Below are 23,097 nucleotides of genomic sequence, written 5' to 3' on the forward strand. Positions count from 1 at the left end.
GGCCATCTCTGATATAGATATTCAAATCTGTGAGGCACTTGGTACAATGTTAGTGGAATACAATTAAATTTCATAAAAGCATTTTTTCAGAATTGCTTTTCTTCACTTTGGGTAACAGTAACAGCAAAAATTATGAGCTGCTTCCATGGTTAGTTTCATCCTACTTCCTTTTTTCAATTGTGAATAACACATACAATCCATGGATTACCTTCCTCAACAATATTAATATTTAAAGAGCTCTATAAATCCTCAAAGCTGGAATTCTAAAGGTGCAACCACTTTAAAGATTGCTTGGAGTTAAAATTAGTGGAAATGTTGTGGTAGGGTCTGCGCCATATCCCAGGAATGGACTCCTGCTTTAACAACATGCAGTGTTAAGTTTGGTACAGTTTCTGGCCCAAAGAAATTGCAGTTCAAGTAGACCAAGTACGGGCACAGTAACAATACACAAGTAGTGTTCGCAAATGCTATGATGCCTTAAAGTGTGTTTACTTCTTAATTGTTTGGGAGGCATTTAAACAGCCAGGAATTAGTCAACCTGAAAGGTAAAACTGACAAAAGGTGGGGAAGAGAAGGCTCATGTTAGCAGAGAAGAAAATGGAGGAAATAGACTATGAGAAGCTGGAGCCTGGAGACTCTAGAAGACATATAAAAAGGGAAGGTGGAGTAGAGTCCAGGTAAACCAGGGAAATAGTGAAAAATAGCAAAATAGTTCACAGATGTCATTAACCTGGAAGTGGGCTACTGAATCAGTTGTGCCTGCATCCATGGGTCCTAGGAGCCTGTTGGACTGGAGATCCAGACCAGCCAGCTACTTTGAGGTGAGAGAGTCCCAAAAAAACCTGAACAGGTTCAAGATCCTCCACAGAAGCAAATGGTTCACTCTTACACAGCTGCAGATCTTGGAACTCACCATCCTTATTTCTTTCTCCTAACCCAGTGTTGTGTAGGAACCTGGGCATCTATGACAAGGAAACACTCCCAATGTATTTCAAAGTAGCTTGCTCTCTAGTACATGGTATGCTGGAAGAGATACATCCTCAGTGATTTTAGAAAATGAAGTATTTGTTCATTCTTTCTGAGTAATGGTAACTATAGATTTAGTAAAAAAATTCCAGGATTATTAGATAGTTACTTAAATGTACTTTCAGTATTTTATACTTTGAAAAATACAGATAATTTCTTTGATTGCTGTGTTCACTTTGCCAAGATTTCTACAATTCAAACAGCGAAACTGACAGGCTAGAATTTTTTTTACAGTTTATTATTCTTTCTCCTCTGATGGCTAACAAACAGTCTTTTGTATGTGAAACTACTACAATGGTCTGAGGATTAATTCTGAGGACTTTTGAAACTATACCTCCGAAATGTGCCATGTTTGAGAGAGAAGCATGGTGCCAGTACCTGTCTCATTATTTATTCTTGTCTTTTGGTTGTAGTAGTCTTTATTAAGGATGAAGGGTATATTCAGTCTTTGTTTCTAAATCCCCCAAAAGTTTCACTTCTGACATTCTGAGAAAGCAAAAAGTAGGGAAGAAAAATGAAAGAGCAAAGTAAATAACCTGGATTAGCTGGCCACTTTCCACCTTCTTTTGAAGCACAGTACAACCTACAGCACAGTTTGATATCTGTTGTCAAACTGATCCCTTAAGGAACCTAGAAATAAAACAACACACTTTCAAGACAATTTTGGCGTAGGAGGTAATATAAAGGCCGAGCTTCACTGGAGGCCTCCAAGAGCAGATATAGAAAATGCCCACCCACGCACAGGGTAAAATAAGTTTTATAAGTTTAGAAAATTAGTATAACTAACAAAAATCTCCAATTAGAGACAGGAGTGGTAAGGTAGTTCCTACTTAGTTCAACCCTTTTCTAAATCCCCCTGCCCTTAGATAAGAACTAAGCTTTTTTTATGAAAATGTGTCTTGAAGAGCTGGTTTCAACCTTTGCTCCCAGGAGGAACTAAGATAGGATAGGGGCCCTGGACCCCAAGCTTGGAGCCTCTGGAATGTATTTTGTCTTCTGCCTATCAGGGAAAAAGGTAGGGAAAGGTACTGGGGCTATCTAGGAACTATATAACAATAGAGCTATGAATATATTTTAAGGAAATATAAAAGCAATAAGGCAAAATTCATTTTGGCATCACAACAATTAACTTCATAAACATCCACTCCTTTTTGGTGATCTCACACAGTGTAGAAAAAGGAGAACAAACTGCCTGCTTAGTCAAGAACCTTCCTGGAAAGCAAAGGACTAGAAGTGTCTATCCCCTCTGGGCTTAAGATTCAAGACTTTTTCCAGTCCTGATACAGTTGGGCAGAGCTCTTAAAAATGTATTAACTCAGTATGATTGGCATTTTTTTTGCCTTCTCAGTCTCTCCAACCCAATCTGACCATTATGTGTATCTTGCACAGATTTTCCCTGTCCTTGTGTTTATGATTAAAATATATTTTCTTTGGTAATAAAAGTAATGAAGCCTGTAGAAATGAACATTCATTTTAAAGGAAGAGATAAGTGGATTGTCTGTCGGGTTTTGTAGCTGAACTGTGTTTTCAACATTCATATTGGGTATTTGAATATTTGGTAGGCTGAAGAGCATTACACCTCTGAAAGAATGAGTCCTCCAGCCTGAAAAATCTAGCCCGATGTTTAGAAAGGTGTTGGTCTGTAGTCTAAATGGCAGGGGAAACTAACAATTATCTAAATGGCATCTTGGTTTCTTCGATGCAAAGAGCATGTTCCTGTTCTCTTCTTTTACTTTCTGGTGGCTGTCTCATTTAGCCATGGTAAATTACTGCCATTTAAGTAGCATGCCTATATGTTGTCCCTTCATAGTTCCTAGCTTTATCAATCTGTATATTTCCTCAGTATTACCAGAGTTCACAAGGTTGACAATGGATCCATTATTTGAGATTATCACTGATACATAACACTCTTTGTAATTTTCTACTGGTTGCATGATGGCAGAAATGCTTCCTGCCATATATAAAATCTAGGGAAAATGTTTGCTGTACGATTTCCTTACTTGCAATCCTTAGGAATGAAAATAGTTGCATAAATACTTCATATTCTGTTTCATTTTTTATGCACATAGCTGGGGAAGAGAAAGAAGAATGCCAGAAATTTGGTATTAGCAGTTAGTCTTGTCAGATGAGAAGAGAGAATGGATTGAGAAAAACCTCTGAGAGAGAGTCAGGATTTGATTAAACTTCTTGTTCAGTTAGAAGATAATAAAATCAGTTATGACAAAGATAAGATTTGCCTCCTCTTGAATTTCTTTAACACTCACACCATATATCCCTATATCACAGATTTTGGTCTTGTTTTTATTTTGCCCAAACATGTTCCTTCTTTGAATTTTGATCTTACTCTTTTCATGTTTTAACAGTTCTTTCCTCTGTTTTTCACAGACTGTATTTGAGAGGAACTGTCAATCTGATGACTGTGCTGCTGATTTGAAACTTCGGGGAAAATTATTGCTATCTGGGTGAGTAGGTGAACTTTTATTTTCTTTCTTGCACAGTAGTATGCTGTTCATTTTATGTGGAATGCCTTTGGAAAGTCAAATACAAACACAGATGTTTTAGATCCAGACTAGAAAGATGGTGACAGTGAGGTCACCTTTAGTGCAAAAGGTCTTGAGATTTGAACTCTTGTGGTGGTGGGCTCTGGTCACATAAAGTGCAAGACACCTTCACCTTAACAGTCACAATGGACAAAAATAAAGAAAATAAACAGAATAGCAGAGAGAGACAAAGAAAGTAAAGATGCATGCTCAAATCAAGTACCAATGTGGAACATATAGTTTTTCAAAGATAATAAAATACTGTTCATGACATGGTAGGAGTAAAACTGCCTGCAGAAAAGTAGTTTGTTCTGTCACATCTAAGGTTTCAAAAATCCCTTCTGAATATGGCAAATTATCTTCAAACTACTGTTTTCTGTTTCTCAACTTGCAGTTTTACAAACTCTCCAAAATACTCCTCCTTTCAAATTCTTCCTGTTGCAACTTGGGGATGAGTGTCTGATTCCAGTTTCTTCTGGGATAATAAAACTCATCAAATATACTAGAGGTGAAGTTTATGTTCTGTCTTGTGCCTGGTGTTATGAATAAGGTGTGGTGGTTGACTCATGCAAATGAGCAGGAGTTGTTGAGTGTGGTGGGGAGAGATTCTGTTTGGGTTGGCGATTCTTTTGACATATACGTTTGTTGTTCCAGTGCTTTTGAACACTTTTCTGTTCTCTCTTCAATCCTCCCCGCTCTGTGAGGTGGGTGCCTGGCAGCTCTGGCTGACAGGACTGTCAGGGCATGTGTGGGAGGTGACGGGGAGTGGGGACACTTGTTGCTGGGAGGCCTGGCAGGATAGCATCGCACCAACAATCAAGATGCGAGAAGAGTTCCACCAATGAAAGGCAAGGAAGGACATATAAGGACTGCTCATAAATATTAATGAGGCTAAATCAATCTTGCATGTATAAAAAGCAGAGATGCTGCTCTGTGAGCTGAGCCTCTGGTGAGCAGGAGTGTCACTACGCCCCCAGCGCTGTCCTCCCCCTTTGCTTTGTAATTTTAACGGGTTCTAATTAAATTTTATTTACTCATTCCCACCTGGGGTCTGAGTCATTTATAATGCTGGTGATCCTAGGAAAATCTATTGTTTTATCTGGACGAGTACTCAGTTTGGGGATAAATCAGGCTATCAGGCTAAAGGTGAACATCACATGACTTCTATTTCCTTTTTTTTTTTTTTTTTCCCCAGTATTTTTAGAGATGGAAATGCTGATGAGAGTTATTTACTTGTGTGCCAGAGATTTTGCTATTTGATGGAGAATCTGTGAAGTGGTTTGTTTTCAGGTCAGGAGAGTGAAAGACAAAAAAGCAACAAGCCAAACAAAAAAACAAAAGTAGACAAAATAATAGTTATAGACATGTTTTATATAGATCTACAGCATGCTGTAACAGTACTTGGAGACAAAACTGAACCAGAATAAAGTCTGAGAAGTTACGGACTTCTCCAGACAAGACTGAAATCCACGTGAATGTTTTTGGGGGATTGGCTAGTAGGAGCAGGTTAGGTTACAGGCTACAGAGCCCAAGATTTGACTGCAGTTAGTCTGGATATTTGACTCAATCTTTGTGTTGAGAAAAATCTGTTGAGAGCTAGATAGATGTCTGTGTGGATTAGAGAAGTCAGGGAAGGATTTTGTGCCACAGTTGAGGAATAAATAGCAAGGGACAAATCCTAAAACTTGTCAGCAAGTGTATAGTAATCATTGCATTAAGAGCTGCAGTTGGGATTGGACCATTAGGCTGTTTATTTTTACAGCCATTATTTATCTTATCTTGGCAATTTATAAGTCCCAGCTGTCGTAAGAGCTTAGGATATTCAAATATGGTTCCTACACTTGTCTAGCAGAATATTCAACAAATACTCTCAAATTTGCTTTACTCAGTGACAACCTGAAGTCCTTTTTGAAATAAACAGGATGTTGTCAAATCTCTGCACAGTGTGGGCTTTCTTTAGCTAAAGGGCTCTCTAAGCTTCAGTTATTAAGAAATATGGTGCAATTAATATCTCTTACAAAACCAGATGTTTGCTATTATTGTATATAAAATTACCAAGAAATATGCTATGGATTCTGATTTTAAACAAGTGCTGTCTTGAATTTTTCCAGCCCCATGTGTTTCATGCAAACTAATCCTATCACAATTTTTCCACATTATTCTTGATTATGGTAAGTGTGTGCAGAAAGCAAATTTTTTTTTTGAAAGAGAAAAAAACATGACTCATTTCTTACTATCTGCACAAAATATTTGACTTCACTGTTAGCAAGGTTATGTTAACACCTTTGTCTAAATAAACACCTAAATTTGATAGAGTTATTCTCAGAAAGGATGCAATTAATGCTGCACAGATACACTGAATTGAAATAAACAGGATGTTTATAGAAAGGCAGTGGTAAGTTCTATCTCTCAGGTCTGATGCAGCTGTTTGAAAATGTTGCTGGACCTGTGGATAGGCTGGTTTGGTTAAGATCATCTACTTTGACTGGCAAAATACTTTCTTGCCAAGAAAGTAAGTTGCCCAGATTTGAGAGCAATGATGCCCTGAGTACTATTACTTAATTAAAAGATAGTCAACAGAGAAAAGGTGTAAAGGGTTGGTTTTGGTAGTGGAGAAAGCTGTGCAAGTGCTAGTGGTATTCAGCATATTCACAGATTATATGGGAAATAATCTGCTAGAATTGAATAGCAAGATGATAACGTTTGCTAATCCTATTAACTATTCAGGGCAATGAAAGTAACAAGCCAGGAGGCAGGCTTTCATGAAGTGTGTGAATAATCTGTGGATTTACTGTTTGGGATACTGTAAATGCTGAGATTGTATATAGTAGTGAAATGACAAATATAAATTCTGAAAGCTGCAGAAATATATCAGCAAAATGCCACTCTGTGCTTGTCATGTTCTTCCATCATCGTCTTGCTTTTAGACATAGCTGGACACAGGGCTCTCTGCTACATAAACTGGCTGTCCTTACACACTTTTCTTAAATTTGTAGCATGTTAGAGCCAAAAGCTGTTAAGAGTTCAAACTATACCTTGTTGTATACGGCAAGGTATAGTTTTGTTCATCACTAAATATACTTTCAATTGTGTGCTGGTTACAGCATATATGTGCATAGGAAGTTGGCTCAGATTACATTATCATCAAGAGAATTGTTTGCATTCTTATGAGCTCAGGAACTGCACAAGCTGCTGTGAAACAGAGTTCACCCACAATGCATTTGAATCATTAGAATTACCCAGTTAAAAGATGACGTCCAGTTTTGAAGATATGAAACCCCAGCCTGTAACCAAGCACTATACTGCCACTCCATCACTCTTCCACCAGAGAGATTGGGGTAGAAAATTGTGAAGGTAGAAGCTAGAAAACCTGTGGGTTGAGATAAAAACAGTTTCTTACAGGACTGTGCACACAAACAAAGAAAACTAGGGAATTAAGTCACCACTTCCCATGGGCAGGCAGGTGTTCAGCCATCTTCAGTAGAGCAGGGCCATCACACATAATGTTCACTTGGGAAGACAAATGTCGTCACTCCAAATATCTCCCCTTACTCTTCTTCCCCCCACTTTATACACTGAGCATAATGTTATATGGCATTATCAGTTGGGGTCACCTGCCTTACCTGTGTCTCCTCCCAACCTCTCATGCTACCTCCTTCCTTCATTGGCAGTATGAAAAGCAGAAAAGGCCTTGGCTCTGTATAAGTCTGGCTCAGCAGTAACAAAAATGTCTCTGTATTATCAACCCTGTGTTCTGCACAAATAAAAAATATACATAAATATAAATAAATATAAATAAATATAAATAAATATAAATAGTGCTGCTGGGCAAGCTGAAATGCTTCACTGTGAATTCATAGAAGAGGACAGGGTAAGACTGTTTGGAAGCAGGCGACAATAAAAAAATGTTAAAGCCTTCTAACTTTATCTGGAAGTTTTTGCAAAGATATAGGAAGCTAGAGATGGGGTGTGTTCTTTTGAATGTTTCTGTTACAGTGAAAGGAGTCCTTGGTGACTTGGGTTGAAGACTAGAGTTACATGCTATATTGGATTGAAGAAGAATTAAGATGCATTTATTCTGGAAAAAAAAAAAAGGTTTGTTTTCAGTTAACAGGTAAATAAATCTCTTTAAGGCTTGTGCACTTTCATTAGCATCAGTTTTCATGCAAACACATCCACACTTTCTGAAGGGATTGCTGGGCAAAGAGGTCAGCAATCTTGTTGCTTGTGACAGATGGTAAGCAGGGTAAGGGTCATGGACTGTGGCTTGGCCGGTTCAGACCAGAGATTTGGAAAAACTTTCTTGCATAGGCAGTTCATGCTGCTCAGGAATGAGATGTGCTGAGATGGTGTGCTCTGCCATCCTGGTTTTAGGACAAGCTTGGATAAGGTCTCTGCTGACTTGAGCCGTTGCTGTGTTGAGTCGTGTGTTGAGGAGAATCAGAGTGGATTTTCTGACCTTTAGAAATCCCAACCAGCTTTTCTTTTGTGTTCTGACTTTTGTTGAGGTAAATCCTCTCTGTAACGTAAGCAAAACTGCTTCAACAAAATTAGCCTTCCTTCAACATGGAAACTTTTGAGTAGGGATGGTTATGGGCATGCTCCAGCATAGTGGCTGGAAACTTGCTGCTGGGACTCCATGCCTCTCACTGATGCCACCTCTGCCAGCAAGAATATGCAGCTTCACAAGAGGGTAAGATTGGACCTGGCAAAGAAAACTGTTAGGATTGAAGTCTCTATGGCAGATGTTATGAGCTAGCATATAGGAACAGCTACAGTGATGTGTGCTAGTATTGCTACAAATGTTCTTCCTAGTGGTTGGCCTGGATTTTCTCATAGGATTATGAGTGTTGTTAGCCTGAAGCTACAGATGGCAATTAAGAATAAGGAAAAAGTAACAATGGAATGTGCTGGGGACTTGATGAAGGCAGTGTTAGGAAAAACTGAAGGAGCAGAAGAGAGGCATTTAATCTTTCCAGTCATGACTGTTCTCAAATCAACTTTTTTTAAAGAATAAATATATGAAGTTTTGGCAGCATGGCACAGAAACATGACTCATTGCTTCCCCTTCAACAATTCTCCAGTGTTGAGTCTTGTAGCTGCCGTAAGAGATGGCAAAATCTGGCCTTATCCATGCAGTTATACCCTATGGGTAGTGGTATTGGTGATTTCTAAAGGAAGAGACTTAAAATTGTCTTAGTGTAAAGAATATATGTATGTATTCTGTGTGGGTAACTAATGACACAACCTGAAACCCTAATAGAAATAGGAATAGAATATTTTGCAGTAAACTTTGGTTTTTTTGACCATAACTTGGTCCAGGTTTCCTCTCCAGCAATTCACTACAGAAAAACGAAATGTTATGATAATTATTATTGTCAAATATTTTTTAGTCTTAAAAATATATTTATTACCGATCATTTGACTTTAATGCCTCGTTCTGTTCCTCACCTATCATTTGACTTTAATGCCTCATTCTGTTCCTCAGCATACAGTAATGTCTTTTCTATCATGTTTCTGCAGCACCTTGCACATTTTTATTGACCCTCTTGTAGATGCTTATTTAGAAGCTGAGTTGTGTCTGTTTCCACAAGATGTGCTGAGGCAAACTCTGAAGTAGGTGTTTCTTAGAGGTTTATATCTCCCTAGCCTTTAAAATCTTGTATCCATTCATTTGGTACTTTATGTGGGAGAAAAGCTCTCTGGTCTTTTAAGAAGAGCCTGAAATTGCTGAGGAAGGTCTTGTCTGACATACCAATGCAGTTTCAGCTCCTGACGTGATGCCTGTCTGACTGGCTCTGCAAAGGACAGTTATCAAGCCTTTTTAGGATGTAATAGGAACTAGGTGAAAAGTGTGAAGACATTTGAGGAACAGTGAGGGCTTTTGAAAAAATAGACTTTCTTCCAGCCATGACAAACAAGTTAAAAAGACCAGAGCAGAGTGGTTTCCTGCTTCCATGTGAGATACAGCTAAGAAGGAAATTCTGCATCGCTGTGTATATACACTGACAACCCCTGTGTTGTAATGAACAGAGCAGCTTTACCAAAAACAAACAATACAAGAAGAAAGAAAAATGATGTTGTGAATGTGGTGTAGCTACTGTGTTCCAGCACAAGCTGTTTATATGATAAGTAAATAAGATTGTAAGCACAGGACTATGAGCCCCTTTGGACAGAAAATGCTGCATGAAATATTGCTATTCCTAGGAAAGTTCCAAGAGGAAGTCTGTCTTTCATTCATTTATTTGACATAAGGTTACCTTTTATCCATCATTAGAACAGAGCTGCTTATCCATCTGAGTGCTTCTGACTGATGTTTGGCTATTAGGAAATGGCAGCTTGGCTTTATGTTGGTTTAGAGCATCTTCAAAGGTCACCATTCATTAGGCTAAAACTTATTTTCTTCTCCTATAGACTGGCTGGGGTGGGTTCTGTATATACTGCTTGAAATTGGGGTTTTTTTTGGAAATGTGTAATTGGAAGCAAAAGTCATAGGAAGCCAAAGGAGTGACAGGTTCATTTTGCAGAAATTTTCAAGATTTTCCAAATTATGAGTTTAACTGAGTTGAAGTGTTATGAAATGGGATTTTTGAGAAATGTCCTTTTCCAATTGAAAGGTCAAGTTTGTAGATTGGGCTGTTTCTCCTTCCATTTGTTCCTCTGAAATTAGCCAGAGAATAGAGAAAATTCCAGTCTGTCAAAAACTTCCTCAAGTTTAAAATGTTTCCATTTTAATGAAATAATTATTTATGAAGAAAAAGTATTTTCCAGTATTATCTGGTCAGTTCCTCAGAAGATTGGGTTTGCCTTTTTTTCATATAAATTCCTTCTCTGACTTACTAGAGGATTAACTTTTTTTATGCCAACACTTCTTTTATTTCTGTGACCTCTTTTGTCTTATGCATGGCTCTGTATATTATAAGCAGGTAAAAGATTTAATGTGATGTTTTAGGATGTAATAATGAAATACTTAACCCAAACCTCTCTGAAAAGACAAAGGAGAGTGTGCATGACTTCCAGACTTTGAGCTTACAATTCTACTGAAGTTTATAAGCATATTATTTGTATTATTGAAGAGTGAATAAATTGGTGTGGTCTATAGCTGCACAGATAATTTGGCAGATAACAGACACCCATATCATATACACCCATATCATATACACCCATATCATTCAGCCAGTGAGCTGGGTGGAGTTAAGACCCTTACCCAATCATAGATGTAAGAGTGGGAAATTCAAAGCCCCTAAAAAGAGGGTGCCCTTCAATAAACGCTGACTGTTGCTGCATGAACTTGGTGTGTATCACTTGCCTATCTCACAACTGGTGACCCTGACGTGATACAACAGCTGCCCTGGGTAGCGTGAGGAGACAGAGGGGCAGTGGGGAATAGCTGCCTGCAGCCTTTGAGCTGCAAAGTGGCATGGAGAGCCCTGGGACAGCCTTTAGAGCTGTCTGCAGCCTCTGACTGTGAAGAACGGCATGGACAGCCATGTTTGGTCCGGACCCCCTTTTCTCTTTTTCTCTTTTTGTAAGTGGAAGACACTGCCAGCATGAGTGCGTGGGCTTGGTACAGGAAGACTCCATCACCAAGGTAAGGACTCTTTCTTAATGTTTTAAAGCCCTTGAGGCTTATATTGGACTTACTGGGACAGTTAAAAAGTGTATAGGGGAGAACAGGCAGAACAGTCACACTGAAACCACCTGGGTCTGTGTTGCCACTCCCTGGAGGGATGTCTCCCAGCAGAGCATCCTCCGGTCACCCAGGACAGTGCTGCCACCCTGGGCAGGGGCACCCTGCAACCATTTGGAGCCATATTGGTGCCTCAGGTGGGGAAGGTGTGCTGGCAGGGCACCCTCCTGCTGAGTGGAACCATGGAGGTAGCCTGTCCCAGTGTGTGTTGCTGTCAGAGTGCACCCCTGCCGCTCCAAAGGGTAGAGACGTGCTGCTCTGTTGAACCATGCTAAACAAGCATCCTGCCACTCTGGGCTCTGCCGCCTCGGCTGGGGTCCCTGGGATTGTGCCCGGTTGCTGCGAGACGGTGCCTGGTTGCTGCCAAGTCCCCAGCCACTGCAAAGCCACATTTGCTGCTTGCTCTGCGGCTGCGACAGGCAGACATTTTGTGGCAGCCCCAGTTTCCATAGCAGCAGAGCTCTCTGCAGCTGTTCCAGCTGTGCCTGTGAGAGAATTCAATTCAGGTATATAGCAAAAAAGGACACCCCTGACTGGGAAGAAATGATGATGTCTGGCTCCAGATCAGAAGGCTGAAGGATCTGCTTTATTAAAACTATACTATATTACATTAATATACTATTTGAAGAGAGACTATCCTATTCTACATACATACTTCTTACTTACCTATCAACTAACTACTCATGACTTCTCTGCTGAGGGTCCGAGACACATCTGGATCCAATTGGTCATTGAACCCAAACAACCTTCACCAGAATCCAATCAAGCAATCACTTTAGGTAGACAATCTCCATACCGAATTCCACATAGAGAAAACAAAAGAGCAGAGATAAAGATTGTTTTCTCTTCTCTCTGTGCTTTGCCTGAGAGACATAATTCTGTCTCTCTGTCCAGAGAATGTGAGTGTCACACATGCACACCAGAGATAAATGTCACACCTGGAAGTCCTAAATTTGCTGCTGCGAGCACGCCATTACCACCAAAGGTGGAAGAGCCCCTTGGACATAAACCAGTAAGGGACTTAACATACACTAAAAAAATGCCTTTGCCACTAGTGAAGTGACGCTACATTGCCATTTTCCTTTTGACCCAGGCAGATTCAGTCATGCCAAGAGCCACTGCCACAGTCTCTGCCTGGCTGGTGCCACTGCTGCGGTCCCCAGAACTGGGGTGTCCTCCAGCCAGCCACTGCCAGCAAGCGAGAGCTGCAGCCATGGTCTCCATCCCAGCCAAGGCTGTGGCCGTGGCCTCCCAGGGCCAGGGTGTTCTCTGACAGCCAAGCCCCTTTCAACAGAGAGGAGCCCTGCTCCCTGCTGCAACTCCAACCCAGCGCTGCTGTCAGCAAACCTTATGGCTTAGAACCATGGTCCCTCCTGCAGCAGCGATGTGGGGGTGACAGGACAGCTTAGTTGGTTGCGTGGCTGCCCTGCCATGCCACCCTGCCTACGGTAGAGGCACTGAGACCAGGGACCAGTGCGGCTCCAGACTGCGCTGCTCCCACTGTAGCTGAGGTTCTGGTTTACTGCCCACTGCTGCTGACGAGCCAGCACAGCGGCTGCGGTTTCTGTCCCTAGGATCTGCTTCTGCTTCCTACGGCAGTGAGGGCGGGGGTGGTGGGTGGAAGTGCCCAACCACTCTGTATATTATAAGCAGGAAAATGATTTAATGTGATGTTTTAGGATGTAATAATGAAGTACTTAACCCAAGCCTCTCTGAAAAGACAAGTGTGCATGACTTCCAGACTTTGAGCTTACAATTCTACTGAAGTCTATAAGCATATTATTTGTATTATTGAAGAATGAATAATTTCATGTGACAGCTGTAGCTGGTCTACAGCTGCACACATAATTTGACATAACAGACACCAACTTGACCAGTATAGTTCATTAGATAATAGAAGTAAACAAGTTCCCCGGGTGTGTTATTGATAGGCTGGATTCAAGTTCAAACAGGGGATCTCAGCCAATCCCTTTGAACCATGAATGCATCCAAATCATTGGCTGTAAGATTGATCCCTGGGGTCTGATCCGGCTAGCTCCGGACCCCTGGCCCCTCTCAATCTCACAAGGACAAAAGTAAAAGATGGGAAGCACTCTTTCCTCTCAGGACCAGAGTCCCAGTTTATCTGGGTAGGAGCCACCTGGGAAGCAAGGTGCGTCCCAGAGGGGCAAGACACCAAATGCCTGATGGCAAGAGATTTTAAACCTCGGGGGAAGGGAGCGGAGGTGAGGGATCACTGCCAGTGGGGCAACTGATGGGAGGGGCGAGGGGAGGAGTAACATGAGAGACCATCATCAAAGGGCTTTGGGGGAGAGGGGAAGACCATGTGATGAGAGAGGGGAATGCAAACATACTATTTAGTGCAAAATACCGAACCCAGTGCAAACCAGCAACTAAATAAGCTATTTAGTGCAATACAACAATTGGACAGTGAGCTGGGTGGAGTTAAGACCCTTACCCAAATCATAGATATAAATGTGAGAAATTCAAATCCCCTATAAAAGAGGGTGCCCTTCAATAAATGTTGGCTGTTGCTGCATGAACCCGGTGTGTGTTGTTACTTGTCTGTCTCTGAAACTGCGATGATTTCACATAGGTACTATCTGTGCAACTGCAAAACTGACTGTTTACAAGTGTTGTGTATAGATACAGGGATGAATATGCTCATGGACCTATTAAAATTAGCAGAAGGACTCCCTCTGGTTCAGTAGGCACATTATCAGATATTAGGTACCTGATTTGAAAACTGAACTACAGAAGTTTCATACTGACTTGTCAAATTATTACAGAACCTGAACTGAAAGAATTCAGAAATCATAGACAAAAATGTGTTATGACAGCCTTGTCCAATTTGCTCTTCACCAGCACAAGGTGTAACGGCACAGAACCTGAGTTAGTGTTGTAACAGTGCAGAAAATCAGCGTGTTCTGAAGGAAGAAGCAATAACATAAAAATTTGATCAGAAAGTTTGAAGGTTTTTGAGTCTATCTCATGAATATAGTAACATTTACTAAAAAAGCTAGTAAAGGTTTTCACTGATCATAAACTTCTGCAAAGCCACAAAGAAAAGTTGTAAGTCTGTGGTTCAATGTGGGAAGCAAAGCTCTTTGATAAATTTGACCAGGCTCACACCTCAAGCACTTAGCCTCCTTTGATCATACAATGGAAATTTGTTCCCAGAGAAGCATCATGTTTCATAGTATGCCCGTTGAGGTTTTATGCCCGTGAAGTGCCTCTTAACAAAACAGTCATGATATCCTTTTTTGTTAGGCTTAATTATATGCTCTGGTAATATCTGTTCTCCCCTTTCTCTTCATTCATAGCAGATGAAGAACTTGTTTTATTTTGTGTTGAATAAACACTTCTTTCAACAATATTTCTGACGATCTGTTTACCCTAGACAGTCTACCCTAATTAGCAGAGTTGCTCAGATGAAACTCATATCTGCTTTACAAAAAAAAAAAAAAAAAATTGAAATGTGCAAATGTTATGGTTTAGCATTTCTAGTGCTACAGAAGTGGTCTTGATAGTCAAGGCCATGTGTGTATAAAGCTATGTACACCACTATGGATAGTTCCAACTCTCAGAGCACAAATGCAGAGCCATGACTGCAGTCATGTGTTGCCTACTGGTTATTTGGTAGTACCCAGTGCTGTCCTACTTTTAAACTACCAAAAATGTTCTAAGGAGAAAAAATGATGAAACACTGGGGAAATGGATAGAAGTAGATTGCTTCCTTTTTTTCTCAAAAAGTCACAGCAAGTCTTGTGCTGTAATTTAAGTACTTTAATGAATTATAGCATAGTTTAATTTTATTTAAAAGTGATTTGCTGCACTGAGAAGGGTGTAATAAAAATATTTACTACCATTTCATGTATATTCGTAATTCTGATTAAATTTTAGCTTTTTTGGTGAAGCTATGAAGCAGAATTCCAATTTCTAATTTATTTATCTTTTATTTATCTTTTACCTACTGACAGTTGATAGAGTATTGAATGTTGAGTTTGTGAGGCATATGGAAAAATCTGTTGTAACTCATCCGGGGTTGGATTTGCAGTTTCCTGAAAGGGCAGAGCCCATAATTAATCAGGATGTAGTGCAGATTGCAGTGGGAGCATAATCTCAAAGCATAAGTGAATGTTTTCTGTTGTTGAGGATGAATGGGAGTGAAGAAATAGCTTCTCAGTTCCCATCTGGTTTGTTGTGCTCATAGCTTCATAAATCTCTCCTAAAATAAATAAACACAGGTTGATAACAGTGGACAGTCCTCTTCCATTTGAAAATAAAGTGATGGAACCCATATGGGTAATAACAGAACTATCAAGTGATGAGTGTTAACAAACCAGAGTAGTCCACATATTTAGTACAAGAATACAGATTTCCAGTCTCCATTTTCTAGTAACAGGTCACTGATGATTAGTAAAGGATATTGTACAAACCAGTCTTATCCCTTCTTAAACACTGGTTCTGTTTTGAAAGAATCATTTAATTGTACCTACTGGAGTAGGAGTTTGTTGTTTGTTATTTTAAACTAGAGTCTAAAGAGATGTTCTTTCATATAATTTGAATTCATTGCTGGGCTACTGTGTAACCTGGCCCTCCTTGTGAACATCTCAACATTATTATTTTATAGGCCTAAGATAGTTAAAGTCACTGTTGCTCTAGCAATTGAAGCATAAAGCTAATATAAAAAAAGCTTAACTTCAGGAAGCACTGTCATATACCAGTTGCCTCAAGAGGTGGAAATTCTTGATAATGCACAGACCACAATGAGAAGCAGATGCACTTCCGTTTTGCATTTGTAGTATACATTGTGACTGGCACAGATGTGCACATATCTGCATATATACGTACATATATACATTGTCTTTTGTGATGCAGCTATGTGAACTTTTTCTGCATTACATCTTGAAATTGCAAAATCTGGTAAGCCTGAGATTCTTCATAGGTCACCAGGTAAATCCTCTTGCTGGTTTTGTGTGAGCTGTAGAGGAAATGTGCTGATATGACATGCTTATCATGCTTGACATTTAGACATAGCTTACTCTTGGAGAATAACATCTGCTACTGCAAAACAAATTGCTTTAAGTAACAAAGCTGTACTGTTTGTAATGTTTTCTCTCTGTTTAACTGCTTTTTACTGACCTCTGGAAGTGAATATTGGATAGGGCATTGATATTTTCTCATCAATGCTTAGCTGATTATGGTTCTTAAATTTCATATTGCACCCCAACATTTCAGGAGCAAGACAAGCAATTGAAGCTATCTAGTAGCATGAAATCTATTCTGAAGGCATAATTTTTATGGTAAATGCATAGGTTTACATGATGACTTCAGTAATTATCTAATTTTTAGAAACATTATGGTATCAGGTGCTATTGATTCAGCTAGAAATTTCAGATCTATGATCAACAATCATGTACTTTAACAGAGCTTTTCAAATATTTTAACAAATAGGGACAAGAAATAGGGCAATATAGAGTTTTTTTTTTTTTCATGTCAGGCTGATGTGTGCAGCTTCACTTATGTGCCTGATACCATATATCTGTTGCATCTTGTTCTGCCACTAGTAACTAGTTTTTGTTTGCCCTGCAACCTTAGGATGCTGTCTTTCACACACATGAAGGATAAATTTGCCCCAGAGGCACACTAACGTTGATTTCTGAGATAGCTTGTAAAGACGGTAGTTTGTATATATGAGTGCAAGGGCGAAAGGTTAGATTAGATTAGATTAGATTAGATTAGATTAGATTAGATTAGAGCTTCTTTAAATGTTGTATCTCATCTTGGTTTCATGTCACAGCTTCATAAACCAGAGCAGCTTGATTCAAGCCAAAATCTGCTCCTTTGAGTAAACATTGTGTGAAAACAGAGGCAGCTCTTTCTCTGTTGATTCTTCAGTTTGTTTGTAAAGAGTTGTGAACATTTGGGTGTAGTTGAAATTACTGATAATAATAAAAGGCCACCATATAAATCCCATGACTGGGATTTATATCTGTTTTGTACTTAACGGAAGAAACTACACTTGGGGAAAAGAGAACAATTTCCAGAGAAGCACTGACTGTATGGTAACTAGCCATAATTAGGAATTACTGTTTTTTCTATACCATAATAAAGAGTCATGTGTGATGTATGTCTTTCCCCACTTCCAATTCTCCTGCCCTCTCCACCTCTTGTTTACTACTCAAATGTATTCATTTGTATCATTAAAGTGTAGGAAAAATGGAAAAGGTAAGGCTCTGTGCCATATTCCTGAATTGTAATAAATATGGGAACTGAAGCACTAGAGACAGCAGCCCTTCTGCCAAAAAGGTGGTGACACAAGCAATTCTATGGCCATGGCCCTTGGCTCATCCCAGTAAGCACTTTTTTTCATATGGGACATTTAGTTCCTTCCTAAGGGGGAGCACTGGAACACTTTATTCAGTCTTCAATACAAGCAGAATTGTTACGGTACCACTCTTAGCCTGTGCTCTTCTGACACAGAGCCTTAGCTGTCCACTCCTTGAATCCTCAATTTTATTTCTTCTATCACCTCATTTTATGTACTACTCAGGGCACATGGCAAAGTCTCTGCTTGAGAACTAGATTGATTAATACAGAGAAAGATCATTAATTAAATGATCTGATGGCCTCAGTGCTAGTTTGCCATAGCTGGTTTAATGTACCTCAGGTAGGCTCTGGTCATCAGCTGTGTGAGGTGTCTTTGTGCCTTTGTTGGCATAGACTTCAGCATGAGAAGGGGAAGGCAGAAGTTCATGTTCAAGATATCATAGCAGAACAAACTATGGTATCATGAACATTTGGCCCAGTCCTTTGTCTAAATTGGCTATGAACACTCCAGAGAGAATTTCAATGCAATTCTTTTGAACACTCATGTGATGAGAAGACAATGTAACCAAACAGTGTAAAATCCAATAGCTTTGCTCCCTGGTGTGCTGTTTAAAATTTTTATTTGGTTTATATTTGTGTATGGGACTGCTACCTCTCTGTTTTGCACTGAGATATCAAATGAATTCCTAGATCAACTGAGAGTTTCAGCTTTTCAATGGCCCTTGAGGTTTAAGTATTTGTAAAAACTCCTCCCAAAGTTCAACTAACCCTGAAGCCTGCAATAATTAAAAAAAAAAAAAAGAAGAACAGAAGAAAGGTATTCAGGGTTGATGTAAAAAGAGTCTGTGGAGACAAAATTAATATTTAATTATCTTAGTAACTACAAAGACCAACTGCAGTCCTGGTTGGTGAAGGTAGAAATCTGTTTGGATGTGTCACAGCAACACTGTTGATTTACACCTGTTATTGATTTAAAAGCAAAAGGTGGGGTTCTTTACTTTCATCTGATGGAGCTGGAGGACAGATTAGACTTCAGTTGTTTGAAACATTTTTACCCATTTGCAGTCTATTTGACTATAGTTGTAACTTCCACTGTCTATGGAGCAGTGATGGCGATTTATCTATGTAGGTGCTAATTTGCTATAAGGAAAGAAAGGTTCCTAATATAAAAGTGAAAGTCAGTGACCCAGATAATAGGGTAAGTGTGACCCTGCCACATTCTTTGTCCTATGTATGATCTGCACAGACTGAGAGTAAGTGCTGAATGCTTTCTCACTTTTTAAAAAAATTCATCCTGGTGAAATAGAGAAATGAAATATGAAATAGAGAAAATGTCCTTGCACACCATTTGGAATGCAGATTATGTGTCCCCTCACCCATGTTAATGAAAAGCAGCATCTTGAGAGGTGGATAAACAAAGATTGTAGATCTTTTCAGTTTGTCTTTCTTCCCTCACTGACCATAATGCAATGATATGGTGTGGACATTAACACTTAGAGCATTAAAGCATGCAAAAAAGACATTTTGTTCTATCCTGGAAATTGCTTTCCTTTTCTTAATCACTTAAAATGTAAATTTAATAACTATTTACATTTGATGTGTCCTGCCATTGTCAGTGAATTTAAAGCTATGGAAAAAATTTGGATCCTTATTTTTAGAATTGCTTGTTACCTGCAAGTTCGGTCATGTGAATGAAAGCTGAAAGTACTTAGTGCTCCTGATTTTAAAACTTTTTTTTCTCCATGCAAAAATTGATAACTTGACATCCTTCAGGTATCTATATATATGTGTATACAAATGTGTTTGCCTATATATAATAAATATATATGCCAACAGTCTGCCCAGAACTTTTACTCAGTTAATTTTTTGGGTAGAGTACCTAATGTAACAAGGTGGTAGTATTCTGTCCAATTAACTGATTATTTCTTGATATTTTCCCCACTTCTTTCTTTACTTTTCTTTTTCCTTTTTGAGGATTTTTTGTTTGGTTAGTTTGTTTTGTTTAGAATTTTGTTGTGGTTTTTGTAGGTTTTTTGTTTGTTTTGTTTTTGTTTGGGTTTTGTTTGTTTGTTTTAGCCTTTCTTCCTATATGTGAGCAAGTTTACAAGGATCATGTTGAGAATGTTGGCAGTTTTGTATTCTCATATATGAAAATATTAGCAAAAACTTATTGCTTGATTGCATTTTCTAAATTGTTTGACAAAGCTTGTTGAGATGAAGGGGTGGCTTTAGTTTGTTTTCTTGTTTCTGAGGGGTGACAACAAATTCTTTAATTGACATATTTTGACTTGGCAGCTAGGGTGCTTAATGTGTGGCAGGTGCTGAAGGAGGATGGCACCAGGCTGGCAACAGAGCTGTTCCAGCACCACAGCAGGCTTCTGCACTCGTGACATTACTCTCTCAAGCAGACAAGGGCTTGGAAGCTCCCCTGTAAATGGTTCACTTACTGCAAGTGAACCTGATTCATTCCAGATGTACACAAATTCAATGACTCAGAAAGCTGCTCTTTTAAAATGGACTTACTTATGGGACTTACAGGCTTTCAGAGGGCGAACTGAACTCACCTGCCAGCCTAAAATCAGTGAGACTTTTTTGGAGTTTATTAGTATGTGAATTTTGTATAGGAGCATCTACAGAGTGCTTTTTAAACTGTGTTTTCTTTCTCTGTTGAGATAGTTTTGATATGATAGACTTTGAACAACAAAGTGGTAGCTTTATAAAGGAGTGACGCAACCCACTGGTGTTAATTTTTGAATTATTTTTTGTGGGGTCAGTTTTAAGTGTGATTTTATTATAAGAACTTTTAGTTATTCATTAGGAAGGAGAGTATTCTCAATTGTCTTCACTTAATGTTAAATCTCAAAATTCAGCTACTGCCAATTCAGTGAACATTCTGTAGCATACATTGCATTTAATATCAACTCTATATAAGATAGTTTGCAATGTTCCTTTGCTTACTGGAGCAATACTTCCAGATCCTGCTAATGAGTATAACAAATGCTGATTAAGTTTTGAAGTGATTGCAAGAAGTGAGATTATAAAGTTCACAAAAAATTTCATAATATTAAATGGTTGAGTTTTTTGGTTTTTTTTTTTTTGCTCACAAGCATGCACTTTTGATTATTAGAAAATCCCAGCAGATTGTTTAGAATCTTCATAATTTGTTTGTTTGTCAACAGTAAGTGTTGAAATTGGTGCCAAAAGGTTAAATGCTTTCAAGTATTCCCATCTAGATGAGCCATTAATTTGGTACATAAGGAGCAACAACTCAAATTAGTTTTGCAGTCAATTCTGTACTACATACACTTTTGCAAATCTTTATTTGTACTGATAATTGATTATGGGAATAAACAAATATTTTGAAAGAAAAATGTCCATTTATCAATAGGATTGGTCAGTATCTGCAGTTGATTTTAGGTGCAAGAAAGCAGATCCATTTCCTGGATAGTTACATCTTCCTCATAATAAGCTGTCATTGAACTTTAAGCCATAATTTTGGACTTACTAAATGAAGATAATCATAAATGAAATAAATAAAAGAAGCAAATATACTACAAATATTGCTTACATTACACAGTGAAGTTACAATCCATAGCCATCAGCTTAAAACCTGAGTCTAGATAATATTCTTCCAAACTTCTTATTCACTAGAGCCCCAATTTGGTGTACGTCATCAGAAACCCACATTTTGAAACTATTTGATAAACACAGGCTCTAACTTTGGATGTCTGGTTCAGCTTTGATGGGCAGAAGATGCTGAACAGTTTATAAACAATGCATTTCCAGAAACTGCATTTCTATGCAAATGCCCTGGCTGCAGGAACATGAAGAAGGCTGTCAGAGGAAGACTGGTAGCAATGGAGGGTCAGGCTGCCTTTAAACACAACTATTGGCCTGCACACCAGCCATCTTCAGAGAACTACTGATAAGCAGAAGTGTGGTGTGTGCCACTGGAACAGCTGTTCCTTTATAGAAATTGGGTAAATGAAAAGTGGTTCCTTCTTACTTTTGGGCTGGCTGTACTGTAGAGGAAATAATTGCGAGCATCTCCCTGCCTTGTGGCTGGAGTTCTCTGTCCATTTCTGACTGGCTACTCCATGTTTTCTCTGTGGCATTTCCTCTGTTTCTTCAGCATGTATGAATGGTTCTAGAGTCCAGTTATGATAAATACCAAATTTAATATTTGTCTATTTTTGCTAATTTTTGAATGAATACCTGGTATATTTCATATCATCTTTTACTGTTACTTCTAAGACCTGCAGATCTGTGCACTGATACTGTATATTCTTGTGATTTACCTTTAGTCTTTATTCCTACTTGTTAGCTCATTTTCTGAACAGCCTAGAAGGATTAAATACCAAGTAATAAATGTGTGTGCATGAGCATCTGTATTTACCTCTATGTGTGCATGTCTGTGTTTGTATGTAATCTGTGATGCCATATTGCAACAGTGTGTTGATTCATGATATATAACTGTTACCCTTGATATTCCACTTAAAGAAGATGAATGCACCATGTTAGGTCCAGCATAAACATCAAAGAAAGATTAGTCACATTAAGTGGCAATTTGTTGCAATTTCCACACATTTTTTTCATTTACATCAGTTTCTGGATTTTATTTGAGCCTGATTTAGATTTTTTTCTATCTATAGCATAACTCTAAGAAGACTTTTCAGAGAATTGCTAGAATAAGTCTGAATTATTGAGAGACAAACTAAAGTAGCTCATGTATTTGAATGTACGCATAATATCTTACAGCTGTTGCATTTTCCCTGCATGATTACATTACAGTTTTCAACTAATTTATTATCACACAAAGTAGGGCATGTGAAACAGCTTCATGTGGGAATCATGGGGTTTTCCTACAGTCCCAAAATACAGTGTCAGAACTCTGAGTTGGGAGCTGTTCATTCCTAGTATGACCCTCTGCACTATGCAGTGCAGTGCATTCCTGAACTTCTGAATGCTGAGCTTTAAAACAGTTGAGTTGTGGCACTTGTATAGCAGAAGAAAGCAGGATCAGAGTGTGAAAGTTGACCAGAGTTAAACCAATATAATTGTTTTTGCCTACAGTGTTGATGACAGAACTGCCTACCTGGCCCTGGGAGCAGTGAGGAACATCTCACTTAACATTTTCATCTCCAACACTGGTGATGATGCCTATGACACCAATGTTTTCTTCAATTTTTCTGGAGAGCTCTTCTTCATCAAAATGGTGCAAAAGGTAAGAAAGGCAAATCTCACTGCAAGCAAGTCTCTTAACTTTAAGCCAATTTAGTTACAAATTAAGGATGGCCTAGAGGATGGCCTAGTCCACACCGCTGAGACATTTAGAAGTTGATTTTGGTAATGCTAGACTTAAATTCCTTTCAGGCTCTTTAATGAGATTCTTTTTCTTTTATGGATTGGGAGTATATAAATTACACCTTCTTTATTTTTGTAGAAGACACATGCCTGTTATTTGTGGTGTACCAATATAAAAAGGAAGACAGTTTGAGGTATTAAGAG

At 38.9% G+C, this 23,097-nt stretch overlaps 1 protein-coding gene and 1 long non-coding RNA gene across 4 annotated transcripts in view; one reads left to right on the forward strand and one right to left on the reverse strand.

Moving 5' to 3' along the window:
* ITGA9 (integrin subunit alpha 9) overlaps positions 1 to 23,097 on the forward strand; it is a 244,749-nt gene that overhangs the window by 122,281 nt on the left and 99,371 nt on the right. For all 3 annotated transcript variants that reach the window (XM_002199003.6, XM_030265373.4, XM_072924054.1), the window contains 2 exons: positions 3,412 to 3,488; positions 22,663 to 22,813. In XM_002199003.6, coding sequence (XP_002199039.3) covers positions 3,412 to 3,488; positions 22,663 to 22,813 — 228 coding nt within the window. The remainder of the gene's footprint in view (positions 1 to 3,411; positions 3,489 to 22,662; positions 22,814 to 23,097) is intronic.
* Positions 14,255 to 18,317, reverse strand: LOC140682300 (uncharacterized). The gene is made up of 2 exons (XR_012053837.1): positions 15,752 to 18,317; positions 14,255 to 15,699 (listed from the first exon to the last, which is right to left on the reverse strand). It is a non-coding gene; the product is annotated as an uncharacterized lncRNA (long non-coding RNA).

The sequence above is a fragment of the Taeniopygia guttata genome, chromosome 2, assembly GCF_048771995.1.
Source record: "Taeniopygia guttata chromosome 2, bTaeGut7.mat, whole genome shotgun sequence".
Classification (NCBI taxonomy): domain Eukaryota; kingdom Metazoa; phylum Chordata; class Aves; order Passeriformes; family Estrildidae; genus Taeniopygia; species Taeniopygia guttata.